General features: G+C 35.5%; 1 protein-coding gene across 9 annotated transcripts in view; it reads left to right on the forward strand.

Annotated features, from left to right (window-relative positions):
- The window catches only part of ptprc (protein tyrosine phosphatase receptor type C), a 56,454-nt gene that overhangs the window by 13,441 nt on the left and 18,058 nt on the right, over positions 1–24,955 (forward strand). For all 9 annotated transcript variants that reach the window (XM_079807577.1, XM_079807578.1, XM_079807580.1 and 6 more), the window contains 18 exons: positions 256–315; positions 719–805; positions 1,405–1,479; positions 3,088–3,147; positions 3,550–3,636; positions 4,236–4,310; positions 5,895–5,954; positions 6,355–6,441; positions 7,021–7,095; positions 9,391–9,450; positions 9,851–9,937; positions 10,535–10,609; positions 20,515–20,574; positions 20,978–21,064; positions 21,663–21,737; positions 23,337–23,396; positions 23,799–23,885; positions 24,480–24,554. In XM_079807577.1, the coding sequence (XP_079663703.1) occupies positions 256–315; positions 719–805; positions 1,405–1,479; positions 3,088–3,147; positions 3,550–3,636; positions 4,236–4,310; positions 5,895–5,954; positions 6,355–6,441; positions 7,021–7,095; positions 9,391–9,450; positions 9,851–9,937; positions 10,535–10,609; positions 20,515–20,574; positions 20,978–21,064; positions 21,663–21,737; positions 23,337–23,396; positions 23,799–23,885; positions 24,480–24,554 (1,332 nt within the window). The remainder of the gene's footprint in view (positions 1–255; positions 316–718; positions 806–1,404; positions 1,480–3,087; positions 3,148–3,549; positions 3,637–4,235; positions 4,311–5,894; positions 5,955–6,354; positions 6,442–7,020; positions 7,096–9,390; positions 9,451–9,850; positions 9,938–10,534; positions 10,610–20,514; positions 20,575–20,977; positions 21,065–21,662; positions 21,738–23,336; positions 23,397–23,798; positions 23,886–24,479; positions 24,555–24,955) is intronic.

The raw sequence follows: 24,955 nt of genomic DNA on the forward strand, positions 1-24,955 counted from the left end.
AATATTGTCATTGGAAAGGCTGAAATGTTTGTGATGTTGCAGCAATGACCCGTCAACTGTACAGAGGGTCGTTCACGTTTTTTCATATTGCATTGTTAGAATGCAAAAAAATTGTTACTGACATAGTTCCATATGCTCGTAAACGCCAATTTTTACTTTTGCTATTTGGCGAGTGTTAATTTTAGGCCTTGTATATATGTACACCAAAACATTTTTACTAACATTTTATTTGATTAAATGATCATTATCATGTAGGGACCAGTACTTTCACACCAAGCTCACCCCCACGCACCTCCTCGCAACAACACACCACAGGTAATATTGCATTTAACACTGTATTTCATGTTTTATTCATATCTGTATTGCGTTATTAACTGATTTGTTTGTTTTTAATCTGTAGTTGGCTTGATTAATTTATTGCCTGAATGAAGTAATAAAACAATGCGCTCTTACTTTGGCCAATTTTTAAGAACAGTTTAGAGAACCTAAAAGTCTGAATGCATCAGGTTGCATTACATTTGTTTTCTCAATTCCTTTTTTTTTTTTTTTTCATTGTGATAATATTAATTAAAAAAAAAAGTAGGACATTTTTTACAAAAAAACACCTGGTATGCTATGTTGGGTCACCCGGTGATGTCCAGCATTCTTGTATCTCATACAGGACTGTGTAAAAGTATTTACAGGATAAACATTTGATCTAATAACCATTGTTATTTAGGGGTTACTAAAGCTAAACCCCAGAGCAGCACATCAAACTCACTCCCACTCACCACCTCGCAACAACAAAACACCACACCCACTGCAGGTAACAGTGTATTTCACTCTATGAGCCTCTTTTTGAATTACTCTCTTGCAGCTAGTGTTTTATAGTCAATCGCTAGAATTTTCAAGGTGATAAAAACAAAATCTAGTTTTAAAATCTTATTTTGTTGCTTAAAATATTTTTATACTTATTAACATATTTAGAAATACATCACAGATACACTAATAACCAATTAATGAAAAAATTCCATCAAATTGAATTGAATAATCCTTACACATTTTAATTGAATAATTGAACAATCCTTAATCAATTATTCAATTCAATTTGATGGAATTTTACTATTAATTGAAATGTGTAAATCATAAAAAAAACGCTTTTTTTGTTTATTTATAGTACCTTTTATTGTTGACATACAACCGTGTCAACCATGTATTTTGTGCAAATTCATATAATGTAATATGGGCTAAGCCTTGTACAATATTACATTGTACATTATATTGTTATTTCAATTAAATAAAATTTAGCTCTTATTAATATTTAATTCAAATTTATATAAAATTATTTCAAATTATATTTAATCTTTTTTTGTATTTGTACATAATTGTAACGTTGTATTTGATTGAATGATCATTATCATGAAGGAACGAGTTCTACACTGAAAACGACTCTCACAATCTCACCCTCACGCACCCCCTCGCAACAACACAACACATCAGGTAACAGTTTTTTTGTTTTGTTTTTGTCTTCAACCTATGGCATGAACATTCACATTTTGTTGAGCTTATGCGATTTATGCGCTTATTTCCAGTTAACAGGACCTTTTTATGAGTCACAAATTAGAAATGTGAATTGATTGAAACGTTTATGGCACGCCCAACTCAGAAACTCGGTTGACAGAATGATCTCTGAGTTTCCCATATGCCTTGAGAGGGCATTCATATCCAATTTCCTACTAGGAAACAAGTATTTACAATAATTCCGATAGAACGTGAAGGCAGCATAAGTCCCAGTCCCCTAAATTCAAAATTCACAATCATCTATTCCAATGTCGATACCACAGTTAAAACTACTAGCTTAAATTAAAATAAATTTAATAGCCTACATTTTTAAAGACAAGTAAACAGTTAGTAACAAAAGCAATAGCACAATTAATACAATACAACAAATAATCAAATGAAATAAACAGTGCTCTTCAGGCAGGTCTAATATTTTTCAGGTAAATAATTCAAATAAACAACACTGCATAGTCTTCATTTTCTTTTTACAGTTCAAGAGCAGTGAGTGATTTTTTTTTGTTGATGTTTGATTAACATTAAAAACGCAGACAGGAGCTTTATTAGGATGCTGTCACTTTAAGACCGAATGCACGCTAGGATCATGAGCTTTGTGTTTTCGTTCACTTCATGATGATCGACCATGTTTACTAGAATATTCGTTGAGACGGGCGTTTTTCATTTGGAGTGAATTTGTCCATTCAAGCGCAGGAAGGCTAGCCTGACAATCAAGATGTCGGGTCTGGGAACTCACCATTGGCAGAGCTCAATAAACGGGATAAACGGTTGTCTCTCAAATTCCCTCTGCACACAATAGGATAGCGCTACAACCAACCAGAGCAATGAAGAAGGTGAAGTGGAGCTAGTTGATGGATTAAACTTTTGCTGTATCCGGTCGGCAAAGCTCCGAACACATCTTTCTTTCTTAAGAATGACTTCAGTACCGTTCTTTGTTCTTTTCTCAAAGAAAAGCTTAACTCCAAGTCTTCTAGAGTCGCGGCCAAAGCCGATTCAAAAGACCGCCGTTCACCAGGTGTTTACGAGTAGCACGCGGGACTGTGTCAACTCTGCCGTCATAATGTTAAGCCCGCCCACCGACTCTATACACGATGTGATTGGCCTGACCAGAGTTTGTTTTTTCCAGCTCGCTAGCCAACGGAGAGTGGCTAGACGACCCTGCCTGCAAATGAGATTTGCTGCCACTAGGGTGCGTCTAGATTTCTAGGCTACGGGAAGGCATAAAAGAGAGCTCAACTTCGCGTTAAAGTTTTAAACTTCGCGTGTTCTGGCGATTAAATATTTTCATTGGAAAGGCTGAAATATTTGTGATGTTGCAGCAATGACCCGTCAACTGTACAGAGGGTCGTTCACGTTTGTTCATATTGCATTGTTAGAATGCAAAAAAAATGTTACTGACATAGTTCCATATGCTCGTAAACGCCAATTTTTACTTTTGCTATTTGGCGAGTGTTAATTTTAGGCCTTGTATATATGTACACCAAAAAAAATCTTACTAACATTGTATTTGATTAAATGGTCATTGTCATGTAGGGACCAGTACTTTCACACCAAGCTCACCCCCACGCACCTCCTCGCAACAACACACCACAGGTAATATTGCATTTAACACTGTATTTCATGTTTTATTCATATCTGTATTGCGTTATTAAATGAATTTTTTGTTTTTAATCTGTAGTTGGCTTGATGAATTTATTGCCTGAATGAAGTAATAAAACAATGCACTCTTACTTTGGCCAATTTTTAAGAACATAGTTTAGAGAACCTAAAAGTCTGAATGCTTCAGATTTCATTACATTTTTTTTCTCAATTCCTTTTTTTTTTTTTTATTGTGATAATATTAATTTAAAAAAAATGTAGGACATTTTTTACAAAAAAACACCTGGTATGCTATGTTGGGTCACCCGGTGATGTCCAGCATTCTTGAATCTCATACAGGACTGTGTAAAAGTATTTACAGGATAAACATTTGATCTAATAACCATTGTTATTTAGGGGTTACTAAAGCTAAACCCCAGAGCAGCACATCAAACTCACTCCCACTCACCACCTCGCAACAACAAAACACCACACCCACTGCAGGTAACAGTGTATTTCACTCTATGAGCCTCTTTTTGAATTACTCTCTTGCAGCTAGTGTTTTATAGTCAATCGCAAGAATTTTCAAGGTGATAAAAGCAAAATCTAGTTTTAAAATCTTATTTTGTTGCTTAAAATATTTGTATACTTATTAACATATTTAGAAATACATCACAGATACACTAATAATCAATTAATGGTAAAATTCCATTAAATTGAATTGAATAATCCTTACACATTTTAATTAAATAATTGAACAATCGTTAATCAATTATTCAATTCAATTTGATGGAATTTTACTATTAATTGAAATGTGTAAATCACAAAAAAAATGCTTTTTTTGTTTATTTATAGTACCTTTTATTGTTGACATACAACCGTGTCAACCATGTATTTTGTGCAAATTCATATTATGTAATATGGGCTAAGCCTTGTACAATATTACATTGTACATTATTTTGTTATATCAATTAAATAAAATTTAGCTCTTATTAATATTTAATTCAAATTTATATAAAATTATTTCAAATTATATTTAATCTTTTTTTGTATTTGTACATAATTGTAACATTGTATTTGATTGAATGATCATTATCATGAAGGAACGAGTTCTACACTGAAAACGACTCTCACAATCTCACCCTCACGCACCCCCTCGCAACAACACAACACATCAGGTAACTGTGTTGTTTTTTTTGTTTTTTTTTGTCTTCAACCTATGGCATGAACATTCGCATTTTGTTGAGCTTATGCGATTTATGCGCTTATTTCCAGTTAACAGGACCTTTTTATGAGTCACAAATAAGAAATGTGAATTGCTTGAAACGTTTATGGCACGCCCAACTCGGAAACTCGGTTGACAGAATGATCTCTGAGTTTCCCATATGCCTTGAGAGGGCATTCATATCCAATTTCCTACTAGGAAACAAGTATTTACAATAATTCCGATAGAACGTGAAGGCAGCATAAGTCCCAGTCCCCTAAATTCAAAATTCACAATCATCTATTCCAATGTCGATACCACAGTTAAAACTACTAGCTTAAATTAAAATAAATTTAATAGCCTACATTTTTAAAGACAAGTAAACAGTTAGTAACAAAAGCAATAGCACAATTAATACAATACAACAAATAATCAAATGAAATAAACAGTGCTCTTCAGGCAGGTCTAATATTTTTCAGGTAAATAAATCAAATAAACAACACTGCATAGTCTTCATTTTCTTTTTACAGTTCAAGAGCAGTGAGTGATTTTTTTTCGTTGATGTTTGATTAACATTAAAAACGCAGACAGGAGCTTTATTAGGATGCTGTCACTTTAAGACCGAATGCACGCTAGGATCATGAGCTTTGTGTGTTCGTTCACTTCATGATCATCGACCATGTTTACTAGAATATTCGTTGAGACGGGCATTTTTAATTTGGAGTGAATTTGTCCATTCAAGCGCAGGAAGGCTAGCCTGACAAGCCAGACCCACATCAAGATGTCGGGTCTGGGAACTCACCATTGGCAGAGCTCAATCCGAGGGGCGGGATAAACGGTTGTCTCTCAAATTCCCTCTGCACGCAATAGGATAGCGCTACAACCAACCAGAGCAATGAAGAAGGTGAAGTGGAGCTAGTTGATGGATTAAACTTTTGCCGTATCCGGTCGGCAAAACTCTGAACACATCTTTCTTTCTTAAGAATGACTTCAGTACCGTTCTTTGTTCTTTTCTCAAAGAAAAGCTTAACTCCAAGTCTTCTAGAGTCGCGGCCAAAGCCGATTCGAAAGACTGCCGTTCACCAGGTGTTTACGAGTAGCACGCGGGACTGTGTCAACTCTGCCGTCATTATGTTAAGCCCGCCCACCGACTCTATACACGATGTGATTGGCCTAGACGACCCTGCCTGCAAATGAGATTTGCTGCCACTAGGGTGCGTCTAGATTTCTAGGCTACAGGAAGGCATAAAAGAGAGCTCAACTTCGTGTGAAAGTTTTAAACTTCGTGTGTTCTGGCGATTAAATATTGTCATTGGAAAGGCTGAAATGTTTGTGATGTTGCAGCAATGACCCGTCAACTGTACAGAGGGTCGTTCACGTTTGTTCATATTGCATTGTTAGAATGCAAAAAAAATGTTACTGACATAGTTCCATATGCTCGTAAACGCCAATTTTTACTTTTGCTATTTGGCGAGTGTTAATTTTAGGCCTTGTATATATGTACACCAAAAAAAATCTTACTAACATTGTATTTGATTAAATGATCATTATCATGTAGGGACCAGTACTTTCACACCAAGCTCACCCCCACGCACCTCCTCGCAACAACACACCACAGGTAATATTGCATTTAACACTGTATTTCATGTTTTATTCATATCTGTATTGCGTTATTAACTGAATTGTTTGTTTTTAATCTGTAGTTGGCTTGATGAATTTATTGCCTGAATGAAGTAATAAAACAATGCGCTCTTACTTTGGCCAATTTTTAAGAACATAGTTTAGAGAACCTAAAAGTCTGAATGCATCAGGTTGCATTACATTTGTTTTCTCAATTCCTTTTTTTTTTTTTCATTGTGATTAATATTAATAAAAAAAAATGTAGGACATTTTTTACAAAAAAACATCTGGTATGCTATGTTGGTTCACCCGGTGATGTCCAGCATTCTTGTATCATACAGGACTGTGTAATAGTATTTACAGGATAAACATTTGATCTAATAACCATTGTTATTTAGGGGTTACTAAAGCTAAACCCCAGAGCAGCACATCAAACTCACTCCCACTCACCACCTCGCAACAACAAAACACCACACCCACTGCAGGTAACAGTGTATTTCACTCTATGAGCCTCTTTTTGAATTACTCTCTTGCAGCTAGTGTTTTATAGTCAATCGCTAGAATTTTCAAGGTGATAAAAAGAAAATCTAGTTTTAAAATCTTATTTTGATGCTTAAAATACTTTTTATACATATTAACATATTTAGAAATACATCACAGATACACTAATAACCAATTAATGGAAAAATTCCATCAAATTGAATTGAATAATTCTTACACATTTTAATAAAATAATTGAACAATCGTTAATCAATTATTCAATTCAATTTGATGGAATTTTACTATTAATTGAAATGTGTAAATCATAAAAAAGGCTTTTTTTATTTATAGTACCTTTTATTGTTGACATACAACCATGTATTTTGTGCAAATTCATATAATGTAAAATGGGCTAAGCCTTGTACAATATTATATTGTTATATCAATTAAATAAAATTTAGCTCTTATTAATATTTAAATATTTAATTCATATTTATATTACATTTTCATATTATATTTAATCTTTTTTTGTATTTGTACATAATTGTAACATTGTATTTGATTGAACGATCATTATCATGAAGGAACGAGTTCTACACTGAAAACGACTCTCACAATCTCACCCTCACGCACCCCCTCGCAACAACACAACACATCAGGTAACAGTGTTTTTTTTTTTTTTTTTTTGTCTTCAACCTATGGCATGAACATTCGCATTTTGTTAAGCTTATGCGATTTATGCGCTTATTTCCAGTTAACAGGACCTTTTTATGAGTCACAAATAAGAAATGTGAATTGCTTGAAACGTTTATGGCACGCCCAACTCGGAAACTCGGTTGACAGAATGATCTCTGAGTTTCCCATATGCCTTGAGAGGGCATTCATATCCAATTTCCTACTAGGAAACAAGGATTTACGACACCTCCGATAGAACGTGAAGGCAGCATAAGTCCCATATATCTTTGCTTTAAATTCAAAATTCACAATTATCTATTCCAATGTCGATACCACAGTTAAATCTACTATCTTAAATTAAAATAAATGTAATAGCCTACATTTTAAAAGACAAGTAAACAGTTAGTAACAAAAGCAATAGCACAATAAATACAATACAACAAATAAACAAATGAAATAAACAGTGCTCTTCAGGCAGGTCTAATATTTTTCAGGTAAATAAATCAAATAAACAACACTGCATAGTCTTCATTTTCTTTTTACAGTTCAAGAGCAGTGAGTGATTTTTTTTCGTTGATGTTTGATTAACATTAAAAACGCAGACAGGAGCTTTATTAGGATGCTGTCACTTTAAGGCCGAATGCACGCTAGGATCATGAGCTTTGTGTTTTCGTTCACTTCATGATGATCGACCATGTTTACTAGAATATTCGTTGAGACGGGCGTTTTTAATTTGGAGTGAATTTGTCCATTCAAGTGCAGGAAGGCTAGCCTGACAAGCCAGACCCACATCAAGATGTCGGGTCTGGGAACTCACCATTGGCAGAGCTCAATCTGAGGGGCGGGATAAACGGTTGTCTCTCAAATTCCCTCTGCACACAATAGGATAGCGCTACAACCAACCAGAGCAATGAAGAAGGTGAAGTGGAGCTAGTTGATGGATTAAACTTTCGCTGGATCCGGTCGGCAAAACTCCGAACACATCTTCCTTTCTTAAGAATGACTTCAGTACCGTTCTTTGTTCTTTTCTCAAAGAAAAGTTCAACTCCAAGTCTTCCAGAGTCGTGGCCAAAGCCGAATCGAAAGACCGCCGTTCGCCAGCTTCTTTGTTTACGAGTAGCAGGTGGAACCAACGCAACTCTGCCATCATTATCTTAAGCCCGCCCACCAACTCTATACACGATGTGATTGGCCTAGACAACCCTGCCTGCAAATGAGATTTGCTGCCACTAGGGTGCGTCTAGATTTCTAGGCTACAGGAAGGCATAAAAGGGAGCTCAACTTTGCGTGAAAGTTTTAAACTTGGCGTGTTCTGGCTTTTGAATATTTTCATTGGAAAGGCTGACATTTTTGCGATGTTGCAGCAATGACCCGTCAACTGTACAGAGGGTCGTTCACGTTTGTTCATGTTGCATTGTTAGTATTTTAAAGGTCCTGTTCTTCGTGATCCCATTTTTCAAACTTTAGTTGGTGTGTAATGTTGCTGTTAGAGCATAAATAATACCTGTAAAATTATAAAGCTCAAAGTTCAATGCCAAGCGAGATATTTTATTTAACAGAAGTTCCCTTTCAAAGCCTACAGCAAACGGCCGGTTTGGACTACATCCCTGTACATCCTGCTTTAATGACGTCAGTAGAACAGTTTGTTGACTAACCTCCGCCCACAAGAATACACGAAAAAGGGGGCGTGGTCTTGTTGCTCTCCCTCGTGGAGAAGAGGAAGTGTTGCGTTCGGTTGCGTTTGTCGCCATGTCGTCCAGACGCTGTTATTTTCATCCCGGAGTCAAATCACCTTTGTTTGGCCTTCAGGGGCTGTAGTTTGAGCGCATGCATCTCCCCGTTATGGTAAGAGGCGTGACCTTTCCGGGCAACGTGCGCTAAGCTGCTGTCGAATCACAACACGGGAATCGCTGGCACAATCAGAACTCGTTACGTATTTCTGAAGGAGGGACTTCATAGAACAGGGAAATCTTTCAAGCCGTTTTGAGGACAGTGAAAACAGCGGTATACAGATAAGTAAATTGTGTGAAAAATACTGTGTTTTTTTACACGTGAAACATGAACACATGTTATATTGCACACTGTAAACACAATCAAAGCTTCAAAAAAACAGGAAAAACGGGACCTTTAAAAAATTGTTACTGACACAGTTCCATATGCTCGTCAACGCTGATTTTTACTTTTGCTATTTGGCGAGTGTTAATTTTAGGCCTTGTATATATGTACACCAAAAAAATCTTACTAACATTGTATTTGATTAAATGATCATTATCATGTAGGGACCAGTACTTTCACACCAAGCTCACCCCCACGCACCTCCTCGCAACAACACACCACAGGTAATATTGCATTAAACACTGTATTTCATGTTTTATTCATATCTGTATTGCGTTATTAACTGAATTTTTTTTTTATTTTAATCTGTAGTTGGCTTGATGAATTTATTTCCTGAATGAAGTAATAAAACAATGTGGTCTTACTTTGCCCAATTTTTAAGCGCAGTTTAGAGAACCTAAAAGTCTGAATGCATCAGGTTGCATTACATTTGTTTTCTCAATTCCTTTTTTTTTCTTCATTGTGATAATATTAATTAAAAAAAAATTTAGGACATTTTTTACAAAAAACACCTGGTATGCTATGTTGGTTCACCCGGTGATGTCCAGCATTCTTGTATCTCATACAGGACTGTGTAAAAGTATTTACAGGATAAACATTTGATCTAATAACATTGTTATTTAGGGTTTACTAAAGCTAAACCCCAGAGCAGCACATCAAACTCACTCCCACTCACCACCTCGCAACAACAAAACACCACACCCACTGCAGGTAACAGTGTATTTCACTCTATGAGCCTCTTTTTGAATTACTCTCTTGCAGCTAGTGTTTTATAGTCAATCGCTAGAATTTTCAAGGTGATAAAAGCAAAATCTAGTTTTAAAATCTTATTTTGTTGCTTAAAATATTTTTATACTTATTAACATGTTTAGAAATACATCACAGATACACTAATAATCAATTAATGGAAAAATTCCATCAAATTGAATTGAATAATCCTTACACATTTTAATAAAATAATTGAACAATCGTTAATCAATTATTCAATTCAATTTGATGGAATTTTACTATTAATTGAAATGTGTAAATCATAAAAAAAGGCTTTTTTTGTTTATTTATAGTGCCTTTGATTGTTGACATGCAACCATGTATTTTGTGCAAATTCATATAATTTAATATGGGCTAAGCCTTGTACAATATTACATTGTACATTATATTGTTATATCAATTAAATAAAATGTAGCTCTTATTAATATTTAAATATTTAATTCATATTTATATTAAATTATTTCATATTATATTTAATCTTTTTTTGTATTTGTACTTAATTGTAACATTGTATTTGATTGAATGATCATTATCATGAAGGAACGAGTTCTACACTGAAACCGACTCTCACAATCTCACCCTCACGCACCCCCTCGCAACAACACAACACATCAGGTAACTGTTTTTTTTGTTTGTTTTTGTCTTCAACCTATGGCATGAACATTCGCATTTTGTTGAGCTTATGCGATTTATGCGCTTATTTCCAGTTAACAGGACCTTTTTATGAGTCACAAATAAGAAATGTGAATTGCTTGAAACGTTTATGGCACGCCCAACTCGGAAACTCGGTTGACAGAATGATCTCTGAGCTTCCCATATGCCTTGAGAGGGCATTCATATCCAATTTCCTACTAAGAAACAAGTATTTACGTTCACTTCATGATGATCGACCATGTTTACTAGAATATTCGTTGAGACGGGTGTTTTTCATTTGGAGTGAATTTGTCCATTCAAGCGCAGGAAGGCTAGCCTGACAATCAAGATGTTGGGTCTGGGAACTCACCATTGGCAGGGCTCAATCCGAGGGGCGGGATAAACGGTTTCCTCTGCACACAATACACTGCATGAAAACACTGAAATCCGGCACTATCCGGGCATGGTATACTCCTGTGTAATTTGATGTTTACCGGATGTATGTGGGAAAAAGCGGATCAGAGTAACACGGAACAGTATATTTCCAGAAAAACCCGGAAACCTCACGTATGCGGACGTATACAGGAATCCGTGAAATTTCACGGACATATACAGCTGAAACACTGCTGGGTGTGCTAGGACTGAAGACTGTTAGGTGTGAAGAAGACCTTTCATATGTTAATGACTGACACTAGGAGCTGGCTGTTCTCAGAGGGAGGGGGGGCAGGGGAGGAATTCAGGATTGAGAATTATCTCTAGTGTAGGCTACAGCAAACAAGCTTTTTGCACAGAAAAAATAATTCTTAAGGCCCTGAAACACTAAACTGAACTAGCAATGACTAAAGCCGACTGTGGGGTTGGTTCACGTTGCCTGGGTCTGGGCCAAACCATCAGAATGGTGTGTCTGGGCCTTAAAACCACTGCATGAAAAGAGTCTCTTAATCAAATATTTTTTATAAAAACAGTACAAAATAAAAACCCTGTCTGAACATATACGTTCACAAAAAAATCTGAATATGTAATGAAATAAACAAAGAAATGTAATGGAATTAACAAAGGATAATTAACCAAACATTTTAGACTATCCCCAAACAATTTTTGCAAAGTTTTACAAATTGTATGCAATAATAGAATTAAATAAAAAGGAGATGAAATGTGGAAAATGAAAAAGTTTGTTTTAAAAACACCAAAAACTGATATGCTCAAAATAAAAATATGGAATAAAAAAGAGCAGGGATTCACTTGCTCAAGAAACACAGAAACACAAGCAGATCTTTCAGCTCTGCAACTGTTAACAAAAAGTGTCACTCCAAGATTCTTAACTTTAACACGCTGCAAAAGAGGGGCGTTTTAAGGTTTGAAATCCACCACTCACAATAGATGTAGGTGCAACCAATAAGGTTACCAATAAAAATAAGGCAACCAATAAAAATAATCCTAATTTTACAGAAAAAAACTTTTACTTTTAAAAAGTTTTTTACAGTATTTTCTTGTAATTTTGAATTATGTTTAAAACGATGTAAAATTACAAACAATATCTAAATAAACAACTTGACTGTTATTTTAAGGATTATATCATTAATGACAAACTACAGTCATTCTCATTTTTTTATACAGGAACATCACTGTATTATTTTTCTGTTTTCATAAATAACAAATTCATGCAAAATTACAAACAATATCTGTAAATTAACAACTGTAATACAATATTTAGCTCATTATATTAAAGGTTTATGTTTATGTCCATACTAACAATTTAACATTATTCTTTGTCATTTTAAAGTAAATCTTATTAGTTTTATTTTTACACTGTAAAAATAAAAACCTAAAAAAAACAACAGCTACAGCTGCAAAACAAAAACCGTAAAATTAAAGTCAAATATCTTAAGTCAAATAAAGTTAAAAAACTTCACAGAAATTTACATTAAACGTTTTAGAGAAAACACTATTAGTTTACAGATTTTTCCTTATTTAAATTAAGATATTTTACTTTAATTTTCTGTTTTACAGTGAAGGTGTATTTTTACATTCAAACTGGTTTTACATTCAATTCTGGATACAAATATAACAAAATATATAGCAAACTAAATATCAAACAATAATTGTTTTTAAAGAGTACAAATCTGCACTGCAAATCTGCACAGGTTGAAACTTCCAGGCCTCTGCCCACACCACAAAACACCATTTGACCAATTAATTAAATATAACAGCAAATAAAAAGAAATATACACATTTTCTAACTGTTGTTTAAAACAAGTTTTTTTCTATATTTGCAAGGCTATTTGCTGTCTTTCCGTGTTCTTTTGAGCGTGATTGGTCAATCTGAACGTCATCCAGAAATCTGACCAATGACAGTGCGCGCCTTCAGTTTGAATTATACACCCGTTGTCGTTGCAGTTGCTCGTGGCTCGCGGGGACGCGACGCGATCGCGGCTTCTAATCTTCACGTCGGTCTATTAATGGCATTGCATGGACCATTTAAACCTGTTAAAATCTTATTTTGGACGAATTTTGATTGTGGGATGTCGACTGAGAACGAAAAAACATGAATACGAACAGACTAAGTTTCCAATGGCGGACAGCAGACGGCAGAAGGTAACGTAAATCCCTTTATATTGTTTCTGCTGCTTATCAAGATATAACGTTAGTGCATTAAAGTCATATGCTAATCGTGATTAACTTACATATTCTGTTTCTGTGTTTTGTTGTGTTGTAATATTGTTAAGATAGGGCTGGGTGTTATGGCGATCTGATGATACTGACTATTGTTAGCGATTTTGCTGTAAACGTTAACATTACCTTTTTATATCGCGGAATGTGAATATAGCGTATATAACGCAGCACTGATTGTACTAAAACTTTTTGACATTTTGACACGGAAACATGCATGAATGTAGAATAATGAACGGGACATGCATGTGTTAAAATAAGCCTCTCCCAGACAGCATGCGATCCCGAAATCAATTATCTTTCTGTAAAATGCACACAATTATCTCAGAAACCTTGTCATGTGAGGTATTCACTTGATTTAAACAGTCAGTTATGTCTGAAGTAAAGTCAAACAGTTCAAGTTAACGTGTGGAAACCCGGATGCGTGTCATTCTGTGCATCAGTTCTTAAAGGGGCTGCAGCTTTGTCATCATTTTAATAAAACAAAAGAATAGAGAAGACCTTCTGCTTCTTTTAGAATCAAGTGATATTAATTAATTGAATATCATACAGTGAAGACTTTTAAAGCAGTATTATTCTGTAGCATTTTAATAAAATATCCATCAAAATAAATATATTGTGATATCGTTATTGTAAAATGTCTCATGTATGTATAATTATATGGTCATAATGCCCATCCCTACTGTCAGCTAGTTTTAAGATCAAGCTTGTCATAAAATGTAACAGAGTTTTGGAATGAATAATCTGAGAACACTGTCATGTACACTTGTTCAACAGAGAGGACAGGAAACCACCATCCTTGGACTCTGAAGAATTATAGGCAAACCAGGAATTTTGGATCTACTGTGAAGTTTTTGTATGGGCCTGGTGAGTATGTTTTGCAAGTCCATGTCCGTAAGTTGATAATTAATTTTAATGTTTTATCAAACAAATTAATATTCATTTGTGTGTGTGCATGTTTCTTCCCCCCTCATGATCCAGAAGTTTTGGATCCATGATCCTGAAGAACTTTTACAGATGTTGACCCTGAATGTGTAAAAGGTAATCTTAAAAATGTTGTCATTATTTTAATGTTCTCTGTTTTTTTCTGTAATGTAGACGCATGCATTTTCTGTGAAGTTGCTTTGAAACAATATCAGGGTTTTTCCTACATTGAAAATTTTTTGCCGGCCGCCAAAACAAATTTTTGTCCCGCCAAAGCCTTATTTGATCAGTTATTGTGATTTATGAGTGATGTAGTAGATAACTGCTGCACTTGAGTTAACTGAGTGACAGAGAGAACGATCAGTGAGCTCCTCCCCCGCTCGCACGCTCTCTGTCTTCAAAATAAGCATTCTTAACTTTCTAATGTTTCACATATTACGTTAATCAAAATCAAAAGGTCGGAAGACCGAATCCATGTTGCATGTGGCGCTATCAGACGTTTTCCTTTAATTACCGCTGGGTGTGAAATGCGCTCAAAAAACATTGACTGATTCTCTGACCAGCTGACATAAACCATACTTTAAATAAACAGGAAACAAATCCTATCCGGTTATGAAGTGTTTTCTGTGTGTTGACAAATCTTTCGCGATGTTCTAAAGACGGGATTCACACACAACGCGTCTTCTAATGTCCGATTCGCGACCTAATGACTCCTTTGAACCGAATCATTTTAACGACTGGTTAGAACTGATCTGTCCAACACTGAACTAACGAATCAGTTTAATCATTTACTCTGAACAACACCTGAAATGAGAACACAAGACGTGCTTACCCAATTTAGCAAGAGTGCTGTTGATTTTTAATTATCAACAGTCTTTCAGCTTATTTATGTGGACAATGTGTAGTAAAATAAATAGCCTAAAATCATTTAGTTTAGACTGGAGTGAGGTGAACCCAGAACAAAGTTGTTGTTAGCTAGCTGATTGTATATGGCAGAAAATTAGGCTATTTGTTCATTTTTTTTAATACTATTTTTTAATATTGATATGATTACCAAAACAAACAATTATCAGTAAATAGTGTAAAAATGAGGAACAAAAACAAACATCAAGGTATCAAAATAAGATAAGCAAAAGTTACAAACTTTCTTTGAATTTATTTCAAATTTATTGTCAGTATTGCGCTTGCAGATCAAGTGGGTAGGGTATTTTTTTTTTACCGTGTGTGTGTGTGTGTGTGTGTGTGTGTGGATGACCATGTCTGTCAGCCACCACCGAAGACCATTTTTGACCCAGGAAAAACCCTGAATATGTATTGTGAAAAGCGCTATACAAATACATTTTAATTGAATTGTTTTACTTACTTTTATTGGCATTAACTATATATTATTAATGTATTATTTGGCAGGTCGCAAGATATATTTTATTTTGTGAGACTTTGCTGAGGAAGTATTCTTTGGCTCAGTCTGAAAAGGCCCAGAAAAGAAACACTATGCAGAACCGTCAGAGAAAGAGACGGGTAAGTTAAGAAACCGGTTAAGCTTTTTCCCTCCAGAATGTTACTATACTCCTCTCTGAGTTTTAGTGGTTAATTTACTGTCATGTTTTGCAGTTGCTGGAAACCAGGTCCAGGGTTGCACAAACCAACACAGAACCTGTGGAAGACCGCAACTATAGACCTGATGAAGATGATGCTGTTGTTGATGGAAGGCTTGGTTAGGCTAGCTACTACAAACCAGACTAGACTGACCCACACTACACATCACATCACCAGCCCATCACGGCAGTTTGAAAAAATGTTCAAAACTCAAACAACATTGTGTTAGAGTTGGTCACAATTATTTTATAATTATAATTTTAATATTCAATTGTTCCATTTTATATTTTCTTTATTCCTATGTTTATATACTTTTATTGGTTCCCATATATAGAACATTTACATATATTTTATATACACTTTTTAATTTATAGATTTCTTTGTCTCGTTTTATATTGTATACTTTGTATGTTTGTTCCTTTTTAGATGTCCATGTTGCTTTTGATCTCCACGTTTTGTATTGTTGTACCTCTTACGTCGCCTTCCTTTAGAAACATTTTGTGTCACTTATCTTTTCCCCCATTCATTTGAATGTATGTTTATAATGCTCTTTGTTCTTTTTATTTGGTTATATTGTTTACTTGGAATATTTATGTGTATTTTATATACACTTTTTTTTGTCTTATAAATGTATTGTTCTCATTTTATATTGTTTAATTTGTATATTTATTCTTTTCCTTTTTATGTTCACTGTGCATTTTATTCCTTTACATCTGTCTTTTAAATGCATTTTGTTCATTTTTTTTCCCATTTTGTTTCTTTACCAATTCAATTTATCGTATATTTATGTTCTTTGGACTGTTTATATTTTTACATTTGTTCCTTTACATTTTCATCCCTTTTAAATACATTTAGTTCACTTGTTTTTGTTTCACCATTGTTTTAATGTTCGTTTATAATGCTGTTAAGAATGTTTTTTTTTTTATTTTTTATATACCTTTTTAATAAATATTTCAGACTTTCTCAAATTGTTTTGTGTGTATTTTTCTTTTGGGAGGGAGAGGGGATTATTTTTTATATATATATATATATTATATATTAATTAGCAAAATCTGCATAGCTGGCCTATAACCAATCAAGTCCCTATGCTACAAAACCTAGCCCACCCTTAGCCTTAGAAGTAACCAATAAAGTCACTTGACTGGGTTTTCAATGCGTCCTGTCCTCCAATAGCAGTCTGGGTTTTGGGAGTGGTTTAAAAAAAAACAACCAATCCAGTTTGAGATGAAGGACCAATAGGGGATGGAAGGCAAAGCTATTTAGAGGTGTGAAAATTTCTCCTGGAAAAAACTTGATGGGATTATTTGCCATGGCAACAAATGGCTGTAGCATGGGAGTATACGGCCACAACATACATCCGATTTGGTACCATTTCGGATGAATACGGACATATACGGATCCATGGAATTTGACCTATCCGGCCAGTATACTCCTGGATTCTTCCGAATTTCAGCAGTGTATACAGGAGTATCCTGGTCCGGATACACCTTTTTTCATGCAGTGATAGAGATCGCTAAGACATGTGACCAACTGGGTGGTAACGTCATCAGAATGCAAAGAATTATGGGTATGTTTGGCCCGTTTACATGGCCTGGCATAGCAGGCTAGTGTTCTGGCATGAAAATAATTAAAAATTAGAGAGAAAAACAGAATATAATCCTACAAAATGCAGCGGGCTAAAGAAAACATTGTCGGACCATATCGCCTAAAACTAAATCCTAATGCAAAGACGAGATCTGATGAGAAAATAAAGGGAATCAAAGGACTGGATCCTTACGAGCTGAGCGACTGGTCAAGGGACGTCAAACTTTTGCCCAACTTCCAGCACTCATATATATACAACTACATATTAAGTGTTGTGCGTTCACACACACACACACACAAAGTTTTCAGAATTCAAGTCGCTGCAGTCTTTTTTACAGATGGATGGGTCCAGGACCTGGAGATTGTAAAAGTGGGGCAGAAAACTGTCGTCCGTTCAAAGTTATGCTAATGTTTTAAGCACCACACTCCTCGTTCTCTCTCATCTATCTGCATGCAGTCCGAATTCAACAAACCTGCGTGCGTGTGTGTGAGTGAGGCCGGCTACACACTGCAAGCGTGGCGTGTCCGTTTTTATTTCGGCTCCCATGTTATCAGGTTAGAGCGTGCACACTGCCTGCGGCTCGAGCCGCGCGGAAAACGCGTGCATGCTACAAATAGAACCGACGCCTATCTTTCACGCGACATGTTGGAAGCGTTTAACATGAAGTATAGGCCTTCCACTATGTCACATAGCACCAGCATCGCTGCGTCAGACACGCTTCTGGTGTGCAAAGACACAAAAACCGCCACGATTGCAGTGTAGCCGGCCTGAGAGAGGGGGCGCGGAACAGTGGACACATAAAAATATACTCCGTCATTTTGTTCATACAGGACATCATTCAAACTGCAAAGTGTTTACTTACATTTGTATATCCCGTTCTTAAAGCTACACTGTGAGATATTTTCCCCCATCTAGTGGTGAAAAGGTATATGACCATCCAGTGAATTTTAGTGTCTGTTCCTCTTAATTCCGATTTCGTTTCAACTCCTACTGTGGCCGATTTAGTCCAAGATTAACATGGCTTCCAGTTCGACCTCGTCCACATTCGACACGGTGCCTGTGGGTTATTCTGTGCGCAGTGGGATGGTTGGAGCTCAACTGGCCTAATTATTCGGCTAGAAAGAACTGCAGCTAATCCAGAGTGAACTTTGATGATAGTAATGTTTATTCAGTCATCCAATTGCAAGGCATAAACAGGTTTGAGTGGATATGTACATAAATGTGGTTTCTGTGAGAGAACAAATAAGGATGGTAAATATACATGATAATGACATGACAGAAGATACACAGTTAAGAACTGTATAACTATACTTATAAGTTACATTTGTATAATGTAACCTTAAACCAGAGCTTATTGTACCATATATAGGTGCTAAATGCAGCTGCATTAAAATGAGCGGAGCTGCCGCTGCTGCTGCTAACAAGTGGTGTTGTGTTACAAAAGTGTGTGCGCCGCTTTAACGTTAGCACTGCAGTGCTCTCTGTATAACATTGTTAATATGCCGATCAGACCTGATACATATTTCCATCAACATACATTACAAGCAAATATTTTCTATAAACGAATAAACATTGTTGATAACAAAATAACTGAATGATTATTCAAATAGGTGAGCATTACGCTTTTGTATGTTGACACAAAAATACTTCTGAGGTGACATCAACTGAATTACGCGATGACACACTCTGAAACACATCTACAATGACAATAACTATTATTACTTACGGAGTTATTAACGCACAGAAATACCACACAAGGAAAAACAGACTTTTGAGGAATAAACAAGCCAGGAAAACTCTGTATAACTCTGTTACTGGACGCTGCTGAGATGAAAACTCTCTGCGCATGCACCAGACAAGTCTGAACAAGTTGACGCGCACATGCGCAAGGCAGGGAATTTTGTACAGTGCCATCAAGTGTTAAAACCGGTTAAAACGCGAAAGGCGAAGCTTGAATTTACGGGTATGTCCCTCTTTGGCTAATGTACTTTCAAGATGGAGGGGCAACATGGCGACCACCGTTAGATCCCATTACCTTATGTATTTTCAATGGCATATTATAAACTTACGAGAATACTTTATTACTTGAAAGAAGTAAATATACATTAATGAGCACATATATTTTTGAAAGAACTAAGTGTTTTTAGCTGAGAATAGACTAAAAAAAGTTACACAGTGTAGCTTTAAGCTTTATGCCACGTCTATCGTGAGAACGACTATTGCAGTTTATAACACAGTAGGTAGACGGCATCTTGAACACTGCGTTCTTCCCTCCATGCAAAGAAGACTGGCGCCCGTTTGTGCCGCGGATTCCCAAAATGCTTTGCGTTTACCACTGGGAATACGTCATGATGACGACACATTAGCAATCTCTATAGGATAGCGCTACAACCAACCAGAGCAATGAAGAAGGTGAAGTGAAGCTAGTTGATGGATTAAACTTTTGCCGTATCCGGTCGGCAAAACTCCGAACACATCTTCCTTTCTTAAGAATGACTTCAGTACCGTTCTTTGTTCTTTTCTCAAAGAAAAGTTTAACTCCAAGTCTTCTAGAGTCGCGGCCAAAGCCGATTCGAAAGACCGCCGTTCACCAGGTGTTTACGAGTAGCACGCGGGACTGTGTCAACTCTGCCGTCATTATGTTAAGCCCGCCCACCGACTCTATACACGATGTGATTGGCCTGACCAGAGTTTGTTTTTTCCAGCTCGCAAGCCAACGGAGAGTGGCTAGACGACCCTGCCTGCAAATGAGATTTGCTGCCACTAGGGTGCGTCTAGATTTCTAGGCTACAGGAAGGCATAAAAGAGAGCTCAACTTCGCGTGAAAGCTTTAAACTTCATGTGTTCTGGCGATTGAATATTGTCATTGGAAAGGCTGAAATGTTTGTGATGTTGCAGCAATGACCCGTCAACTGTACAGAGGGTCGTTCACGTTTGTTCATATTGCATTGTTAGAATGCAAAAAAAATGTTACTGGCATAGTTCCATATGCTCGTAAACGCCAATTTTTACTTTTGCTATTTGGCGAGTGTTAATTTTAGGCCTTGTATATATGTACACCAAAAAAAATCTTACTAACATTGTATTTGATTAAATGATCATTATCATGTAGGGACCAGTACTTTCACACCAACCTCACCCCCACGCACCTCCTCGCAACAACACACCACAGGTAATATTGCATTTAACACTGTATTTCATGCTTTATTCATATCTGTATTGCGTTATTAACTGAATTTTTTTTTTTTATCTGTAGTTGGCTTGATGAATTTATTGCCTGAATGAAGTAATAAAACAATGCGCTCTTACTTTGGCCACTTTTTAAGAACATAGTTTAGAGAACCTAAAAGTCTGAATGCATCAGGTTGCATTACATTTGTTTTCTCAATTCCTTTTTTTTTTTTTTCATTGTGATAATATTAATTTAAAAAAAATGTAGGACATTTTTTACAAAAAAAACATCTGGTATGCTATGTTGGGTCACCCGGTGATGTCCAGCATTCTTGTATCTCATACAGGACTGTGTAAAAGTATTTACAGGATAAACATTTGATCTAATAACCATTGTTATTTAGGGGTTACTAAAGCTAAACCCCAGAGCAGCACATCAAACTCACTCCCACTCACCACCTCGCAACAACAAAACACCACACCCACTGCAGGTAACAGTGTATTTCACTCTATGAGCCTCTTTTTGAATTACTCTCTTGCAGCTAGTGTTTTATAGTCAATCGCTAGAATTTTCGAGGTGATAAAAGCAAAATCTAGTTTTAAAATCTTATTTTGTTGCTTAAAATATTTTTATACTTATTAACATATTTAAAAATACATCACAGATACACTAATAATCAATTAATGGTAAAATTCCATGAAATTGAATTGAATAATCCTTACACATTTTAATAAAATAATTGAACAATCGTTAATCAATTATTCAATTCAATTTGATGGAATTTTACTATTAATTGAAATGTGTAAATCATAAAAAGGCTTTTTTATTGCTTATTTATAGTACCTTTTATTGTTGACATGTCAACCATGTATTTTGTGCAAATTCATATAATGTAATATGGGCTAAGCCTTGTACAATATTACATTGTACATTATATTGTTATATCAATTAAATAAAATGTAGCTCTTATTAATATTTAAATATTTAATTCATATTTATATTAAATTATTTCATATTATATTTAATCTTTTTTTGTATTTGTACATAATTGTAACATTGTATTTGATTGAACGATCATTATCATGAAGGAACGAGTTCTACACTGAAACCGACTCTCACAATCTCACCCTCACGCACCCCCTCGCAACAACACAACACATCAGGTAACAGTGTTTTTTTAATTTTTAAATTTTGTCTTCAACCTATGGCATGAACATTCGCATTTTGTTGAGCTTATGCGATTTATGCGCTTATTTCCAGTTAACAGGACCTTTTTATGAGTCACAAATAAGAAATGTGAATTGCTTGAAACGTTTATGGCACGCCCAACTCGGAAACTCGGTTGACAGAATGATCTCTGAGCTTCCCATATGCCTTGAGAGGGCATTCATATCCAATTTCCTACTAGGAAACAAGGATTTACGACAACTCCGATAGAACGTGAAGGCAGCATAAGTCCCAGTCCCCTAAATTCAAAATTCACAATCATCTATTCCAATGTCGATACCACAGTTAAAACTACTTGCTTAACTAAAATAAATTTAATAGCCTACATTTTTAAAGACAAGTAAACAGTTAGTAACAAAAGCAATAGCACAATAAATACAATACAACAAATAAATGAAATAAACAGTGCTCTTCAGGCAGGTCTAATATTTTTCAGGTAAATAAATCAAATTAACAACACTGCATAGTCTTCATTTTCTTTTTACAGTTCAAGAGCAGTGAGTGATTTTTTTTCTTTGATATTTGATTAACATTAAAAACGCAGACAGGAGCTTTATTAGGATGCTGTCACTTTAAGACCGAATGCACGCTAGGATCATGAGCTTTGTGTTTTCGTTCACTTCATGATGATTGACCATGTTTACTAGAATATTCGTTGAGACGGGCGTTTTTAATTTGGAGTGAATTTGTCCATTCAAGCGCAGGAAGGCTAGCCTGACAAGCCAGACCCACATCAAGATGTCGGGTCTGGGAACTCACCATTGGCAGAGCTCAATCTGAGGGGCGGGATAAACGGTTGTCTCTCAAATTCCCTCGGCACACAATAGGATAGCGCTACAACCAACCAGAGCAATGAAGAAGGTGAAGTGGAGCTAGTTGATAGATTAAACTTTCGCGCTATCCGGTCGTCAAAACTCCGAACACATCTTCCTTGCTTAAGAATGACTTCAGTGCCGTTTAGAGTCTTCTAGAGTCGCGGCCAAAGCCGATTCGAAAGACTGCCGTTCGCCAGCTTCTTTGTTTACGAGTAGCAGGTGGAACCAACGCAACTCTGCCGTCATTATGTTAAGCCCGCCCACCAACTCTATACACGATTTGATTGGCCTGACCAGAGTTTGTTTTTTCCAGCTCGCAAGCCAACGGAGAGTGGCTAGACGACCCTGCCTGCAAATGAGATTTGCTGCCGCTAGGGTGTGTCTAGATTTCTAGGCTACAGGAAGGCATAAAAGAGAGCTCAACTTCGCGTGAAATCTTTAAACTTCATGTGTTCTGGCGATTGAATATTGTCATTGGAAAGGCTGAAATGTGTGTGATGTTGCAGCAATGACCCGTCAACTGTACAGAGGGTCGTTCACGTTTGTTCATATTGCATTGTTAGAATGCAAAACAATTGTTACTGACATAGTTCTAAATGCTCGTAAACGCCGATTTTTACTTTTGCTATTTGGTGAGTGTTGATTTTAGACCTTGTATATATGTACACCAAAGAACATCTTACTAACATTGTATTTGATTAAATGATCATTATCATGTAGGGACCAGTACTTTCACACCAAGCTCACCCCCACGCACCTCCTCGCAACAACACACCACAGGTAATATTGCATTTAACACTGTATTTCATGTTTTATTCATATCTGTATTGCGTTATTAACTGAATTTTTTGTTTTTAATCTGTAGTTGGCTTGATGAATTTATTGCCTGAATGAAGTGATAAAACAATGCACTCTTACTTTGGCCAATTTTTAAGAACATAGTTTAGAGAACCTAAAAGTCTGAATGCATCAGGTTGAATTACATTTGTTTTCTCAATTCCTTTTTTTTTTTTTTAATTGTGATAATATTAATTAAAAAAAATTGTAGGACATTTATTAAAAAAAAACATCTGGTATGCTATGTTGGGTCACCGAGTGATGTCCAGCATTCTTGTATCTCATACAGGACTGTGTAAAAGTATTTACAGGATAAACATTTGATCTAATAACATTGTTATTTAGGGGTTACTAAAGCTAAACCCCAGAGCAGCACATCAAACTCACTCCCACTCACCACCTCGCAACAACAAAACACCACACCCACTGCAGGTAACAGTGTATTTCACTCTATGAGCCTCTTTTTGAATTACTCTCTTGCAGCTAGTGTTTTATAGTCAGTCGCTAGAATTTTCAAGGTGATAAAAGCAAAATCTAGTTTAAAAATCTTATTTTGTTGCTTAAAATATTTTTATACTTATTAACATATTTAAAAATACATCACAGATACACTAATAATCAATTAATGGAAAAATTCCATCAAATTGAATTGAATAATCGTTACACATTTTAATAAAATAATTGAACAATCGTTAATCAATTATTCAATTCAATTTGATGGAATTTTACTATTAATTGAAATGTGTAAATCATAAAAAAGGCTTTTTTATTGCTTATTTATAGTGCCTTTTATTGTTGTCAACCATGTATTTTGTGCAAACTCATATAATGTAATATGGGCTAAGCCTTGTACAATATTACATTGTACATTATATTGTTATATCAATTAAATAAAATGTAGCTCTTATTAATATTTAAATATTTAATTCATATTTATATTAAATTATTTCATATTATATTTAATCTTTTTTTGTATTTGTACATAATTGTAACATTGTATTTGATTGAATGATCATTATCATGAAGGAACGAGTTCTACACTGAAACCGACTCTCACAATCTCACCCTCACGCACCCCCTCGCAACAACACAACACATCAGGTAACTGTGGGGTTTTTGTTTGTTTTTTTGTCTTCAACCTATGGCATGAACATTCGCATTTTGTTGAGCTTATGCGATTTATGCACTTATTTCCAGTTAACAGGACCTTTTTATGAGTCACAAATAAGAAATGTGAATTGCTTGAAACGTTTATGGCACGCCCAACTCGGAAACTCGGTTGACAGAATGATCTCTGAGTTTCCCATATGCCTTGAGAGGGCATTCATATCCAATTTCCTACTAGGAAACAAGTATTTACAATAATTCCGATAGAACGTGAAGGCAGCATAAGTCCCAGTCCCCGAAATTCAAAATTCACAATCATCTATTCCAATGTCGATACCACAGTTAAAACTACTAGCTTAAATTAAAATAAATTTAATAGCCTACATTTTTAAAGA

The sequence above is a fragment of the Gobio gobio genome, assembly GCF_949357685.1.
Source record: "Gobio gobio genome assembly, chromosome: 24".
NCBI lineage: Eukaryota > Metazoa > Chordata > Actinopteri > Cypriniformes > Gobionidae > Gobio > Gobio gobio.